The sequence below is a fragment of the Corythoichthys intestinalis genome, chromosome 14 (genome assembly GCF_030265065.1).
Source record: "Corythoichthys intestinalis isolate RoL2023-P3 chromosome 14, ASM3026506v1, whole genome shotgun sequence".
Lineage (NCBI taxonomy): Eukaryota > Metazoa > Chordata > Actinopteri > Syngnathiformes > Syngnathidae > Corythoichthys > Corythoichthys intestinalis.
The window spans coordinates 24,021,872-24,038,212 of record NC_080408.1 but is presented as its reverse complement, the minus strand read 5'-3'; the positions used below and the strand labels follow the sequence as shown (position 1 = coordinate 24,038,212).

Here is a 16,341-nt window from a genome sequence, read left to right as displayed (position 1 = left end):
AGTTGAAGTTCTTCATTCTTCCTCGTGAGAAGAAAAGGACAAGCAATTTCCTGAAAGCAATCAATCAAGGAACAGTAAAAGACGGTTCATTGGACCAGGCACATTTACGTTTGCAGCCGACATTTTAATACTGTTGAGTAAACTTAAATCAATTTTTTGTTTTTTTTTTGCCCCAATTAGCTGCTAGGATTCAATAGACTAGGTAGTGATTATTATTACCGGAACCAACAACTCGCAAAGCGTTATTTTTCTTTTGCCGTGAACTGCTCTGATCGGTCAATCGGTATATTATTGGCCTGGTGGGAATTGGTTATTTTGCCGTGACGTGTTCACGGCTAAATAACGCTTGGAGGCGAATTACCGGTTACGGCAGAAATAATCACTCCATATATACTACCAGTTCTCTTAGTTCCACACAGTACATATTCCACGTAATTGATAAAGGTCAACTTACTGGGTGACTTTAAGGGAGTTGTAGATGTTTCCAAACTCTACTGCAGGCAATTCCTTTGGATTGTTTCAGCTATCAGCTGCGACCTTGTATGGGCAGATTTGCAGGCCAATACACGTTAATTTTAAGTTGTATCGCCTCCTCGCGTCTGTCGGCAGTGACTCGTGATAATAATAAGTCATGTTTAAGACGTTTTTATGAAAAAAAAGATGCAAAACAGCTGAAATATTTGAATTTCAGACGTTTGTCTGCGGATGTTTACCTGTGCATGCCCCAGTTTCAAAATGGCGACACGTTGCTACGCGAGATGACGTCATCGTGACATCACGCAGACTGCGAGAATATTAACACACAGTAGACATCACAATATACCGCTAATATACAGTCAAATTATACTTTTTCTCACCTGAATCAAGAAAAAAAATACTAGTTTACAACGTCCGTCTCGCATTGCTTCAAAGGCGGCTCATTTCTTATTGGCTTTGAAAAGCGAACATTTATTGCCCATGCACGCCAAGAAGCAAACGCTGCTCCCTGCTGGTTTAAAACCGTAAGTACAAGTCTTTTCAGGCTGGAATTTGTGTGTATATATTCCACAAACACAACAAAACAGGATGAAACATTTTAAACAGGGTGAATCTATCTGTGGGCACAACAAAATACTAAAATAGCTATTTTATTTATTATTAAAATATTATTTATATATTATTAAAAAGAATTCAGACTTCTTGTACTTTAAAAGTGTTGAAATTACATGAAATGCACATATTACTTGTATTTTTAGTTTTAAACATATTGAATGTCTCTCACAGAATTACATTTAAAAATATATGTTCATGGCTCTTTCAGGCAAAAAGGCTCCCGACCCCTGAACTAAATGGTCTTTCAGACTTCACTCTAAATTCCCGAGTAATGTGATGCGGGCTTTCCCCATGTAATGGCTTTCAGACATTGGGAGATGTGCCGGGAATTACTGACACTTTCAGACTTGTCCCGTGTCGGCAACTTGGCGCTCTCTATGCGTGGAGGATTTTAGAACCCGGACATGTCATTTATTTCCAAATATGGACGATGGGCTGTCTCTTCCTCGGTTCAAAGATTCTGTAGCAATTTAATTTTGTTATGTTTCGAGTTTGCCCAGTTTGCCATATTGATGATTGTGATGTTTACCGCTTTTTGTCTTACTGCGAAGAAAGATGAATGACAATCAGCCCACCGTGATATTTATGTCATGAGCCTTCATGATGTGACCGGGGAATTAAAAGTCTGCTTTCATGCATGCCGCGGCCCGGTGACGTCCCGGACATTATACTAGGACACGACTCGGTCAATGTTCGTGTCATCTCAGTGTCAGTTGACCTGGGAAATTGCTTTCAGACATAAGGGCTACCCGTTTAAATCCCGGGATTTACCTTAGTTCTGCGTATGTATGTCTGAAAGGGGCTCCAGATACATAATGCTGCATTTAATCGACTAGTAAAATACGAAATGTTTTATTATGAGAAGGCGGTTTAACAGTTAAACGACTACTCGCGCACATCCCTACTATTTACACTTGTATTCACAGAACATAGAAGTCATGAATTCACCAACAAGGTAAAGTCACAGTTTGCAACTCGGAAGGTGCACCCAAAAGTCTTTGTACCCTCCTCCTGAGTTGCAACCGTGACTTTACTTAGTTTGTGAATTCATGTCCTCCGTGAGTTAACTATGTCTAGTCATTGTTGCTATTCATGAGGTGTACCCAAAAGTCTTAGCGCCATTCACAGCAACTGTGTCTTTACGTAGATGGGGACTTCATGACCTGATGGAAGTCGATGACATTGTAAGAAAGAAGAACAAAAAGCTTTGAACAATTAAGTCAGTGTATGCTTTAATAAACAGGGATCAAAGAGTAAGCAGTTTTTTTTCATCAATTCAATTAGAATTACTTCAATTTTGAACTCAAACGTAAATGTGTCTCCAAACCCCTCACCCCCCCTCCCACCAAGAGCATTTAAAATCATGCCTGATCCTTATATCTCTGGTGTAGCTCAAGCACATTTTCCTGGGAGACCCTGGTCCAGCCTTCGCTGTGAACATGGTACAGGTTGACCTGGCCGCCACTGTAGGCATCCCGGTACGTGGCCTGGTAGATAGCGCGGCGGCCTAGATCACAGGCCTCCTCCACAGACATATCGTGCCGAAGGCCGCTGTCCATCACACCATAGGCATACGACATACCAGAGCCCACCGCAAACAGGTCACCACAAATTCTGCTCCCCTCCGAGTTTACGTAGTAGAGCCCTGTGAATAAAGCAGATTTTTTAGAAAGGTAGAAGAGCCAATAGGAAAGCATAAATTTTAACTCAAGTGTTCAATTGTTGCCTTTTCACATGGATTATACACTTGCACAGAATCTTCCAGTGCTAATATAAGCAGCTGCAAACTTTCCGGGTGAAGACAAGCCGGCAGATAGAACAGCTGCATCTACTTCAAGTAAAATGAAGCCGAGCACGGAACCTGCTGACGATGCGCTAGCCACATCGTTTTCCGCCCAGGGGTTCTGCTCAGGGCTTTATTGATCCCCGCAAACCTGCCAAAAATTAACTATCGACCTGCATCCAAAGCTGTACAGTTAGCTGCACCTCTGGGGAGGACAAGCACTGCGAGCACATCCAGGGGACATGTGACTTGTGTAGCTTTTCTGCTAATACTAATTTATAGCAATAAAGATGTAAAGACCTGCACATGCACACACATGAACAGCACAAAGAGGCCATTATGTAGAAAAGGATAGTCTTCTGTGCAGTTCAAGGTGATTTTATTTCCCAGATGGATTGAGTTTGCATGCTCTTCCCGTGCTTGTAGGGGTTTACTGACAAAACATGCATGCTCAGTTATCTAAAGACACTAAAAGGCGCATCTTAAAGACTTTAGAACTGTTCACATACACCAAAATTGCAGCTATGATGGACAGACGGACACCAATGTCACTCTGCCCTTAACCCTGACCCTGTGGTCAAATAGTTGACCTTTGTGTAAGCAAATGCTATCAATACAACTGTTCAGTGAAGACCTACAAGTTGTTCAAACAGCCCTCCACAAATGTTATTTATGGGAAATTGGCAAGAAGAATGCTATTGTTAAAAAAAAAAAAAAAAGTTGTGTCCTGTTTACAGATTGACAAAAGCCAAGCCGGGGGCGGGTGGGAATGAGTGATACAGCAAACGTGTGGAGGACTTGCTATGATAAATGAGACCAACATTGAAGTTGTTGGCTTGAATGCTAATGGTGCTATGTGTGGTGGAAAACGAACAGTGAACATGACCCTGAACGCAACTGTGGAAATGCTTTTGTTAAGGTAGCAGAGAGAAGTTTGGTCAAACTCAAGACGGATGGAGCCCAATATGGGCAATCTCAAACAAAAAGCTGATGGAATCTGCAGAATACCGTATTGGCCCGAATATAAGACGGCCTTGATTATAAGACGACCCCTCTTTTTCAAGACTCAAGTTTGAAAAAAAGACTTTTTGAACAATAAATTAATTTTTATACAGAAAATAAATAAAGTACATTTGAAACAAATGATTATAACCAGGGGTGCACATACTCTTTTTGCCCAGAGGAGGACCTGGAGATATGACTTGGTCCTCATTGAGCTTGAGAGCCGACCCGCCTGATGCGATAAAATTATGACAAGCTTTACTTAGAGCCAATTACCTTTAATTAATTATATTAACAATAGAGCTGTCCCGACTAGTCGACATAGTCGACGTCATCGATGACGTAAATCCGTCGACGAGCACAACATCCCGTCGACTGTTAATGAAGGGTTAAAAAAAATATTTGAGTCAGAATGTCGGATGCTCTGTTTGCAAGCGGGGAAAGCGGCACAAAGCCAAAAAAAGCGCACCAGAGTGTCCAAAACATTGCCTTATTTCAAAGAACAAAGGAGAGTACACTCTTCTTTCGTGTCTCTTCAATGCCAAGCTTGGCTGCACGTCGGCCGTGAATAAACACTTCAAGCGCCTTCACGCAGTTTGTAATTTTTTTTTTTTTTTCATTTTTTGTACACCAGAGGGTGCTGTCGCCTTACTAAATAATGTTTCATTGACAATGGGCCTATAAGTGCTGTTAGTATTGTTCTTAATGCTAATTGAAAGGTTTATTTCATGTTATGGTTTATTTTATGGTATAGAAAATTATATAAGGTTAAAAGGTCATAAATATATACAGTATATACAGTGGTTGCACTCAAGGGAGAGACTGTCAATGATAAGGTAATAAATTAAGGTAAAGGCAATTCATATAGGCAATTCATTGATATATAAATAAGGTTTAAAAGGAAAAAGGTGAAAAGTTTTTGTTAATTTCTAATTGTGTTGCTTTATTTGTGTGCACCGTAGCTCTTACAGTGTGTTTACATCAAGGATGGAATAAAAGTTTTAAACCATCAGTTTAAGAGACCATCTTTTCAATCGGGATGCTACACTAGTTAATTCTATCAGCATTTGAACTCATTGTTTATTTGTGATTTATTATTGTTATTTATGTCTTTATTTGTACTTTAATAAATAATTTGAGTGTTCCAATATGTTTTTTTGTGAATTGATAAGCATCAACAAAAATTTCATTGCTAAATTATTTAAAAAAAAAAAAAAAAAATTATTAGATTAGTCGACTAATCGTAAAAATAGTCGGCTGACTAATCGGGAGAAAATTAGTCGTTTGGGACAGCCCTAATTAACAATTAACGCTTGATGAACATCAACTGGCACGACAAAATTGCAATTACTTTGAAGTGAAATGTAAAGAAATAAACAGGGGTGCGCATATTTTTTTTGCCTCCTAACATTAACTCCAAGCCTTTGTAAAAGTGGGATGTCCACCTCATAAGAACTCATTGAAAGTGCATGTTTAGCTTTGTGAAAAGCAAAAACAAGTTTGTCAGTGCATGGCGCTGTTCTTCATTAACCTTATTTCGCCACTTGTCCATTGGTCGAGTAGGGTCCTGTCTGACATCGATAGCTTGCTTAATTGCCACATGCTCTCTGTTTTTTTCGTGCTTTTCAAAGTTTGGATGGCTGAAATTCTTTGACCCTACATAAAATGCACTGCTCTTATCAGCGACATTGGGATACTCACGGCAAATTTTGCACCACAATGCGAGCATCATTAGCTTTTAGCCATGGTACCTCCTGCAGCCACTTTTCAGCAAAAGTCCTTTTTTTTTCGGTAGCTCCGGTGACATCTCTGTTGTCTGTCTGCCTTTTGACGGGGGTGGGAGAACACGGAAATAATTACTCAGTGGGGCCTGCCTCTTTGACATTTTGAGAAGTGATTTTCTCATGTCCGCCGCAAATACAGTGGTCAGCCATCAGTACGCAAAAGCGTATGGAAGCCGTTGAGGGCCAGTGCGTTTGTCTACGTCCAGTACGCATGCCCGCATGCAGACCACTTATGTGCACCCCTGATTATAACAATATATTTGAGTGAAAAAGCATGCGATTTTGCCTCATTCAAATTTTAATATCTGAACATTTAAATATGTAAACTAAAGTGCAATCACATTCATAAATGAATGGCTTCTGGTTTTTGAAACGCAAATAAACCAATCTATTGTGATAAAACAAAGAAAATTGCAATAACTGCATTAACCATCAAAGTGAAGTCTAACTAATTGCAGTATTGAAACAAATCTGAATAAGGAAAAACATTGCAATAAAATAATGCAAACTGGTTAAACTGAGTAGCTGAGATCTGTCATGACAGAACATCGCTTCAATGATATCTGGCGCCATCTAGTGTTGTGAATGGGGAGAGTAGCTGAGAGCTGTCATGACAAAACATCGCTTCAATGATATCTGGCGCCATCTAGCGTTGTGAATGGGTATAATGTCTAAACCGCGAATATAAGAGGACCCCCTCTTTTTCAGTGTTATTTCAATGCATAAAACGTCTTATATTCGGGCCAATACGGTACCTAAAAAAGGGTCTCACATTTACCTTCTTAAGGAAAATAACTAAACGTACAAACAGCGCAAACCTATTGGGTAAATAACAAATTACATTCAAGTGTTAGAATGGATAGATGCAATCAAGACTTCAATCTTATTGAGGATATGTGACATGTTGAAATTACCACTCACAGACTGCATATCCAATCTGATTTAGCTTTGGCTACAACCACTTGAAAACAAATCTGGAATTACCGGTCTCGGAGGATAGTCATTCAGTTGTTTAATTATGAAGGGGAACGAAGCAGATCTTGACATGACACAACTGAAATCAATTTAAATGGCAACTTTCTTCCTTTAGGAAACAGAAACCAAGAGAAACAATTTAGGTTACCAGTAATGTTTCATTTTTCTGGCCAAGCAGAGGAGAAAAATATATAAATACTAAGGGTGTAACGGTACATGTAATAGTATTGAACCGTTTCGGTACATGGTTCTCAATTCGGAACGGACGCGTACTGAACGAGTTTCTGACGTAATGTAACCCTTGCTTTTCGAGGCTGTGAGTCGATCGGGTTACAGTTTCTTTGTGTAGATTATATTTATTCAGTCTTCTCTACTATGAGGACCAACACGGTAGGACAGTATAACCCAGAAACGTCAACGCCGCGACGTGGCCGCCACGAGAACGCAGTGAAACGCGGGCGTTAGAGTCAATCAGCCAATGCACACTAGTCGCAGTGCGGCCGTGTGTTAGATGTGTCCCAGAAGCGGCTCAACGCGACGCAGGCGAAAAGAACGGCAGAGTTTATTATTTGACGCGAGACGCAGCCATCCTGCATCAATACTACTACCGGTAGCTAGGATCAGGCCGGAAGTCGCTCGTGTAAAAATACAGTGGATCCGGTCGATTTTCAAACTAATATGCAATCGTAACCTGCTTTGTGAGTCCATCAGATCTCTTGAGTGGTAGATCGGGGCACAGTTGACTTGTCTTTGTTGATTTACTGCCGTCTTCTCTGCTATAATAATAACCAACACGGCCCCGTGTTCAATACAAAACCCTCCTACCACAACAAAACAAGTTGGAACTAATATTCACATAGGAACTTAAGTTATACAACATAAAATATACAATATAAATGAATACTAAATCACATTTGTACAATATAAACACATAATAAAATAATAGCCCATTTAAATAAAATAAATTGGAATGAGCTAAAACACCTGTAATTAAATAATAGGAGTAATACACACATCCTGCTTACACAATTAAATTTATTAATTTCTGTGTGGCACTTTAACTTGAGAAAATCCACCAATAAAGCTTTTGAAAACCGTTCATAAGAAAAAAAAATGTTTCATTGAGGCATTTCATTTGTAAAATACATGTTAAAATCTTTGTCATTGGGATTGCTTTTCTCTTTAGCACAGGACTTCTTTTTCTTCTTTCTTTCAGAAAGAAAGCTGACCAATACGCAGGGTCTGAAAGGCAAATTGTTGTTGGATTATCTTTAAATACCCGCTACTTTTTCAGCAGAATTCTAGCTTTGTATAGGCTGATGTTCCCATTGCTGAAAGCACAAAAGTGTGTAATAATCAACTAGCACATTTATATTTTGCATTTTGTTTTCTTTCTGTACCGAAAGTGAACCGAACCGTGACCTCAAAACCGAGGTACGTACCGAACCGAGATTTTTGTGTACCGTTACGCCCATAATAGTTATGCTGCAATTGCTGCAAAATTAGACAATGAATGTTGAATCTACATGAAAGAAAGTCAGCTGTATATTGTCACTGCAACCAAATATGTGCTGAAGAAAATGTGTATATGTTCATCCCTCACAAAAATATTAACTGGATAATTACATGTCATGTTCAAGTTGTCGCTACTACGCAAAGCTTAGTTTTGTTTGTTCATTCATAATTATAAGATTTTTAATTGCTACGATTGTTTATTTTGGCTTTAATTTTATGAACTCTGAGTGTACTGTATTTAAAATATCACCCAAAAGGGTCCTTTAAACACATTTACACAAGTTCTATTGTTTACATTTTTAAAAATAAAAGCATTTGATTTTTTTTTTTTTTTTGGTGCATTTATTGTGCTGAAAATGAACCGAACCGAGCACTTCAAAAACCAAACCCAACTGAAATTACATTAGTTTACCCTTACACCTCTATTTTTTTACTGGCCTAAAAATATGGGGATCGGAATTGGCAAAACATCGGAGAAAAAAAATCAGAACGGAAGCAAAAAAAAAAAAACCTCCATCGGGACATCAGATTGTTGCAGCCATGCAGTGAGCAAATTGCCACACCATTGCAGAAATTTACTAAACCTAATCCCAGATCAATGTAGAACAACTTTCACTCCCACCAAATACCAATCCACCCCCAATGCATATGGTAAAAATAAGAAAAACATAAAAGACGCAAGTGTTTCATGACACTTTCCAAAGCAGAAACTTGAACTTTCCAGCCTGCCAAATATTCACTGGTGGTTTAAAAAAAAAAGACACTTTGAACAAAACATCACCAGATTGCACATTCACCGCAAACTAGTGACAGACTATTAGCAATAAGGAGAGCCACTTGCTTTTCTAGAGGAAAGAAGCTTGCCATTCATTTCAGCTGACAAATTGCAGCTTCTTCAGCATCTCCTTTGCGCTTGCCCTGATTATTATGCCTATGCATGGGCTAAAATTGCCACCCTGACACCTGCGTGTTCCAATTGAAAATAGTTAGAGACTTGTTACAAACAATGGTGCAGGCGGACAGTTAGAATGGCAGCCTCTCGTGTTAAGTACCACACATGACAGCAAATCAGGAGACCCAAGAATAGAATCGGAGAAGCAAGAAAAAGCTCGTCCCAAATTCATTCCCTTCCAAACACTCCCGTGGTCTTCACCCTAACTTCATAAAAAAACTACACATGAATGCATTCATGTTCAGACTAAACTGTTAAATTGCAGATTGTTGAACACAGATTGTACAGCTGGCTTTAAGTTTTGTTGACAAGCTGTGCGGGAGTGGTGACTGTTAAAACATAATAAGAACAGGTGGACATCTTTTTCCATCGATTAATAAGGACTGTACGGGAACGGGCGAGATTTATGGGATTCACTGTACACACAATCAAAAGCAAAGTCACTAGCCTTTCATTAACTGTGTGGGTTTATAGTCGGCTCACAAGCGTCTCACTAAATCGTGGGTGATTTAATTCAACAAGCCATTTACTTGACCCTTCAATACCTGTCATTGAAGAGCTCCCATGGCAACTGGACATCCACAAGGATCATTATGTTCCCAGTTGGTTCCCTGGGGTATGTCATTTACCTTGTTTGACATACAAGAAAAAAGTAACAGTGCACACAGTGGAGTCTGCTTTCCAAACGAAGCCCACATCAATCTCACTGAATGTTAAAGCGATCAGCTCAACAGTTGTTGCAGGGCCGGCCAGGATCCAAAGGCCAATCAGCCTCTCTCACTGGCCAGCAGACCCAGACTTATAGATTAGCCATCAATATAGTGAACTCTTTATGTACACCTTCAGTGATGTACAGCAGCCTCATCCGGGAATCAAAAGTGGCAGCATGTAGCAATTTCAAGCGGTTACTCTACCTTGGAAAGAACAGGGGTTGCAGTGCCATCTCGTGGGCATCTGCACCAACTACAAATGCATTTTGTATTTGAATGGCTCCTAATTGGTTTACTTTAAACTCACATTTTAACCGAGTTCAGAGTTATTTCATAGTTAAGAAACAATAGTTTCATAGTTGAACAAAATAAACGACATGCTCAAATAAAAAAATTATTACTCCCTTCCCGTTGGGTAATAATATTTTCAATCACAGCGGTTGCATTGTATGAAGTAATAAACAATTTCATCATGACAGTCGAAAACCCAAATATGGTCAATTGAGAGTGTGACATCCAGTGTAGATAACTTTGCTTTAAAAAAAGTAATTAGATAGTTAAAAATTACCTTTCCCAAAAGGTAATTGAGTTAGTAGCTCAGTTACCTCATTGTAAGAGTAATTAGTTACTCAGCAAAGTAACTGACTTTTCATGTTCTACACGCTAACTTATTACGTTACATTCCATAACATTTTTCACATCAAATATGTTTATATTAACTGAATGAATTGGATTTTTTTCATTCAAAAAAAGAAAACATAGGTCACACTTTTTATACTAGTGTATATATATTTTTTTTTTATTTTACCTAAAAAAGAGTGTAATGGTATGCAAGCTAACTTTCAAATGCTGTGAGAAAAAAAAGCCTTTTTGTTTTTCCTGTTGTACTGAACCCGCACTTGTGTGTATTGCCACACCCCTAACAAATACAATAGTGCTGTCAAATTTATCGCGTTAACGGGCGGTAATTGATTTTTTAAATTAATCACGTTCAAATATTTAACACATGCACGGAACAACCCACTCACGCATTGCCGCAAACAGGACTACAATGGCACCGTTTTATGTATACTGAGAGCTAAGAGGCAGAGACAACCGAGTGGAGTGGACACAGGCATTCATTGGGGCCGCGCTATTTGTTGGCAAAAGCATCTCTTCCACCACAATAATAGCTATTGTGGCGAGCCACGTGGGGAATAATGACAGGAGATGATCTTTTTCTTAACACCCTGTATTGAGCACATAGCAGGGAATTTATACCATTTGCAGGCACCACTGACAGTCACGGTTGCCCAACTTCCCATCATGCATTTGGGCGGAAAAGTCGCTACAGTATCATTTACTGAAAGCACATCAAATATTCCTATCTCTCTCAAAAAAAAAAAAAAAAAATGGTGACAAAAAGAAAAGCGCTCAATGCAAAGAGAACTGGCATTCCCAATCAAAATAGCAATGCTAAATAATACTCAGACTTTGGCCAAACTCTATTCAAACATTTCGTTTAGCTCAACAAATACACTAGATGGCAATATTTAGTCACAATATTCACATTTATCTTTTAAGAATTACAAGTCTTTCTATCCGTGGATCCCTTTCACAGAAAGAATGTTAATAATGTTAATGCCATCTTGTGGATTTATTGTTATAATAAACAAATACAGTACTTATGTACAGTTTGTTGGATGTATATATCCATCTTATCTTTCCATTCCAACAATAATTTACAGAAAAATATGGCATAATTTAGAGATGGTTTGAATTGCGATTAATTACGATTAATTTTTAAGCTGTGATTAACTCGATTAAAAATTATAATTGTTTGATAGCCCTAATATATATAGATATATTTTTCAATATGCAGGTGAAGCTCTGAACATCCTGCCTTTGCTCTAGTTGTTTTGATTTAAAAAAAAAAACTCATAATGTTCATGGACCCGTCATTCAAGAAAACTTTAGGGCAAGTGACTTTATTTAGTAATTTTATAAATATATATATATATATATATATATATATATATATATATATATATATATATATATATATATATATAATCTCGTAGCATCTACCAGGACAACACCAACTTGGTGATGATAATGCATACTCAACAGGAAAACAGTACATTATTTTCATTTAATTGTACCCACCTGGACGCCATGAACTGTATGCAAAAAAAAAAAACGTTACCCGAGAGTAGATGACGCTCGCCACGTTAAATGCTAATGCTAACAGGAACGCTATGCTATCGCTCCGAGCCACCTAGCATCCCATTTGCAACAGTGTCACCACCCACCTCCCTTCCACTCTGCTATCTCCAACGCAGCTCTGACTAAATCAGACAACAAGCGGTTTATTCAACCAAATTGTAGTAACGCGCCCCTTCACATCCTCAGTAATGGTAACGGTGGTGCAAAGATGAGAAAATTAATTACTCACTACAGAAAAAATAACACCATTAGTAACACTGTTATACTCTAACGCTGTTATTAACAACACTGGTAATATCACTTTAGACTGCTAATAACCAATGGAATTGTGTGGACCATCACTTTAAAAAAATAAATACAAAGCAAAAGGCTATTTCTTGAGCCAATAACATTGCATTGTCAAAGAGCGCAAGCTATTTTCCAAACCTTTTTATTGGTCAATAATTTGTACACTAATAATTAACATACCAATGTTGTGAACAACCCTGATTATAGATTTTAACGACAAAAACAAGAAATTTAACAAAATTTTGACGGCGATGAACCTGACCCCAGTGAAATGCAATAACAAATGAAATGCTTACGAAATCCACAAATCATGGTGAGGTAAAAAAAGTGACGAACCATTGAATGCTAAAATACTTTAAAATATATTTACCTGGGCCCCTCTTGTCCCAGCCACAGACCATGGTTCCCATGCTGAGGCCCATGCCCTTGTACTGGTAAACCATGTTGGCAAGTAACTTGGAGGCCGCGGCCACAGAGATTCGCTCTTTGTTACGGAGCTCGTAGATGCGGCACTGGCGAGCCAGCATGCGTTCCCAGAAGCTACAGTCTGCTGCTCCTCCAGCCATGGTTCCCAGCAGATAGGGATTAATCTCAATTACCTTTTTGACCGTCTGCGAGGCTATATAGGAGCCCGCTGTAGCTCGAGAGTCCACGGCAACAATGACACCATGCTGGAACTGGAAAGATCAAGATATATAAGGTATAAATAAGGTCACAAAAAAACTCCAATAAAGGTTTTTCCAGCAATACAGAGACAATATATATACCTGTGAGTAATGTATACTATAATTTTAGTATGTGTTTTGGGAGTTTTATCTAACATCTACATCATCACTCACAATAACTAGGGATTTGGAAATATTTTGAATACAATTTAAGTGATTCCATCAGTTAGAGCTTAATTTTCCCATGTGCATATTAGAAATGTGCCGAATACCGGTTTCAAGGTATACCGTGTTACAATAACGTCAAGGTTTCAAAACCGCAAAAATTTTCGGTTATGGTGTGAGGTATTTTTATGTCCCAAAAATGCAGAAAGAATTCACTCGCTTGAAGCTGCAAGGCTAAACCCTCCCCCACAGGTTGTTGCTCAGTCTCATTGAGTCAGCTGTGCTACAAGATGGCTGGAGGAGGTGAAACTTCTGAACTTTTTCCCCATCGAAGAAAACGAAATCGCTCATATGGTAATACTTCTCCTACAGAAAAGTTGCTGATGGACGCGGCTTAGAGGAGGAGGGCCAACCAACATTTAAAATATGTTTGCAGAGGGTGGCTGCAGAGGAGGCAACACCTCCAATATGATTTTGCATTTATACAAAATTAAAGGCTGGTAAACAGAGTCATGAACATTTACCACCATCTACGAGAGTTAACTCCAGCGTGTTTAATGTGTCTAGGGGTGGTAAAACGTGTTTTTTTTCTCTCTGGCAACTGTATGTGCTGAGAAAGAGAGTGTGTGTATAATTTAAACATGACACGAATCATACACACAAGCATTTTATGGAAAATAATTCAATTATTTTTGTTCAGATGGTACTAATGTTGAGCTATGGCTGTGGGTTTAGGCTCACCTAAAGGACTGCATTTATTTTCATTTTATTTAGAGTACTATGTTTTTCTATTATTCATTGTAACTTAACATTATACTCATGTACAATTTGCTAATGTTTTCAAAAATAAATATCCTGTACAATGTAAAAAAAAAATTTTTTTTAACCCAGATATCTCAAAATAACACATTTTAGAGCTGTAATTGCAATACCGTGATACCGTGAAACCGTGATATTTTGGCTTAAAGTTATACTGTCAGAATATCATACAGGCACATGCCTAGTGCACAGTGATCCAATAATTCTATGGGAAAATGGAAACATTTTGTAATATGATTTTCTCTATAATGCACAATGAAATATATAAGCACTGAGCAAAATTTATTGACGAAATGTTGGGATGAGTTCAACAACTAAGTTAGATATGACATTCCGTCATCAAAATTGTGTCATTATTAAGGTAAACTTGATTTGGGAGTAATAAACAAGCTTCGAGCAAGAACACTTTGCCTTATATACAAGAATATTTACGTTTCCTCAAATTAATGACATAATGTTGAATACATACCCATTTCTAGACAGAGTGTGCAAACAAGCAAAACTTTAAAAATCGTGCTTTATTAAGTTTAGTTGTGTTGTAATCGGTTTACATTACACGTGCCAGAAACAATAACTTTATCAACAATTAAGTTGATAATAATTTGTTCAGAGCCCGTGTTTGTCTAAAAATGTCCAAATCCTTTGAATCTGTCCAGAATACTTCGCCCCTGACACGAACCACTAAAATAGTCCAATTATTTTGTCTTGAATAAAACAGCCATTCGGCAAATCTCCGTCAAATTGAACACTTATATGGGGCACAATGCAAGGTATTCTTACTTTCACTTTCAGATCATTAAATGTTTATTTTAAATGTAAAGTTGCCACACTTCGTGAATTTTCTTTTAGTTATGCATGTCATACGTATGATTTAATTCTCTCTGTATCATTTGTGGAAACTGATAATGATCATAAAGAAGCCGTGATTAAGCGCTTTATGAGAAAGCTAACATGCTAACGGAGACAACGTTTAGAACGTTCCGTCTGATTAAAAAAAAATGCATCAATAATACGGAATGCAACCAAAACCGGTCAATCTTATAATAGATACATGTTATTTTACATTTCATTTGGAAGTGTTCGGAGACTATCACCGGAGTCAGTAACTTACTTTAAATGCTAAGGTAGTAGTTCCATGCAGAAACTCGATTTTCCTCTCGACGTCATCATCGTTCGCAGCACAGAGTGGATTTTTGATGGCAAATTTTATGTCGTCTCCCGTTGGAGCTTCAAATCCCAGCCCACTCAGTCCGGGTCCACAATCGAAAGCAGCCGTTTGACGACTGCCAAAGGGAAAACTAGCACAATCAGCGTTCAACACACTAGCGAGAGCCATTTTTCTAAATGCTCGATGGATGAGCAAGCAACTTCCGTGGTTTCTTATTTGCAGATTTTTTTGTGACAGAATAAAGTCATACAGCGCCCTCTATAGTGACGGATGTCCAAAATAATGTATCAGAAGTGGTCAAGGTTTTTCTGCTCAGGCGAAACATTTAATTTTTGAAATGGAAAGGCGGCAGTGGTGTTACCAGGATGCCAGGTGTGAGTGGGCATTAGTCTTACCTGAGGGGGGCGGGAAAAAAGGGGGAAAAAAGCTACAATGCTCAAGTAGGTCGAAATCCAGCGTAGAGCTACTGCACCTTAAAGCATGTTTTGTTTTCCCCTTGAGATAACTGTTGTTGTGATTTGGTCGACTCAAAACAAATAAAAGTTGATTTGATTTGATTTGATTTGATTTGATTTGACTTAGAACACATCCATAACTGAACAGTATGGACATGCAGGTGAAAATGTTTTTTTGGGGTAACCTGTTGTGGTTCCTCGGTTTTATTATCATTATCATAGTTATTCTTTGTTCCGCAGCCCCCTTGAGCTCAATTTGACCCCCTTAGAATGCACCAAAATCAGCAGGCAGGTCAAGACAGGTGCAATCTTTGATACCGTGTAAAGATAAATTCCAAATACAGTATGTAGCGCTCCCTAACATTCTTTGTCCCGCCGACGCTTCAAGCCCTACTTTGACCCCCTCCGAATGCTTCAAAACTCACCAAATTCAACAGCCAGGTGAACACTGGTGAAAACCCTGATAAAATGTAAAAAAATATATATTTAAAAAAAAAAATTAAATATGCGTAAATGTGTGTAGCGTGTAGCGCCCCCTAGGAACAAAACCAACATTTCATTTCTTTTTTTTTTCCTTTTTTTTTTTTTTTAAGTTGAAAGAGGAGGTAACAACGCAAAGGTTAAAACTTAGAACACATCAGTACTATATGAATGGGATACCATACGCGGTGCCCAGACTGCCGTTAGTACTACATCAAGTTTTCTTTGGGTGGGCAGAGCATGTCCGTGGGTAAGCACTGCCCACCCCTGCACCCCCCGGGTA

The 16,341-nt window shown here is 38.5% G+C and overlaps 1 protein-coding gene across 1 annotated transcript; it reads right to left on the bottom strand.

The window, feature by feature from the left end:
* Positions 1-2,369: 2,369 nt before the first annotated feature.
* On the bottom strand, positions 2,370-15,357 carry psmb5 (proteasome 20S subunit beta 5). Its single transcript, XM_057858408.1, has 3 exons — positions 15,067-15,357; positions 12,677-12,983; positions 2,370-2,737 (listed from the first exon to the last, which is right to left on the bottom strand). The coding sequence occupies exons 1-3, from the start codon at positions 15,289-15,291 to the stop codon at positions 2,454-2,456; spliced, it is 816 nt and encodes a 271-aa protein (XP_057714391.1). The 5' UTR covers positions 15,292-15,357; the 3' UTR covers positions 2,370-2,453.
* Positions 15,358-16,341: the final 984 nt, after the last annotated feature.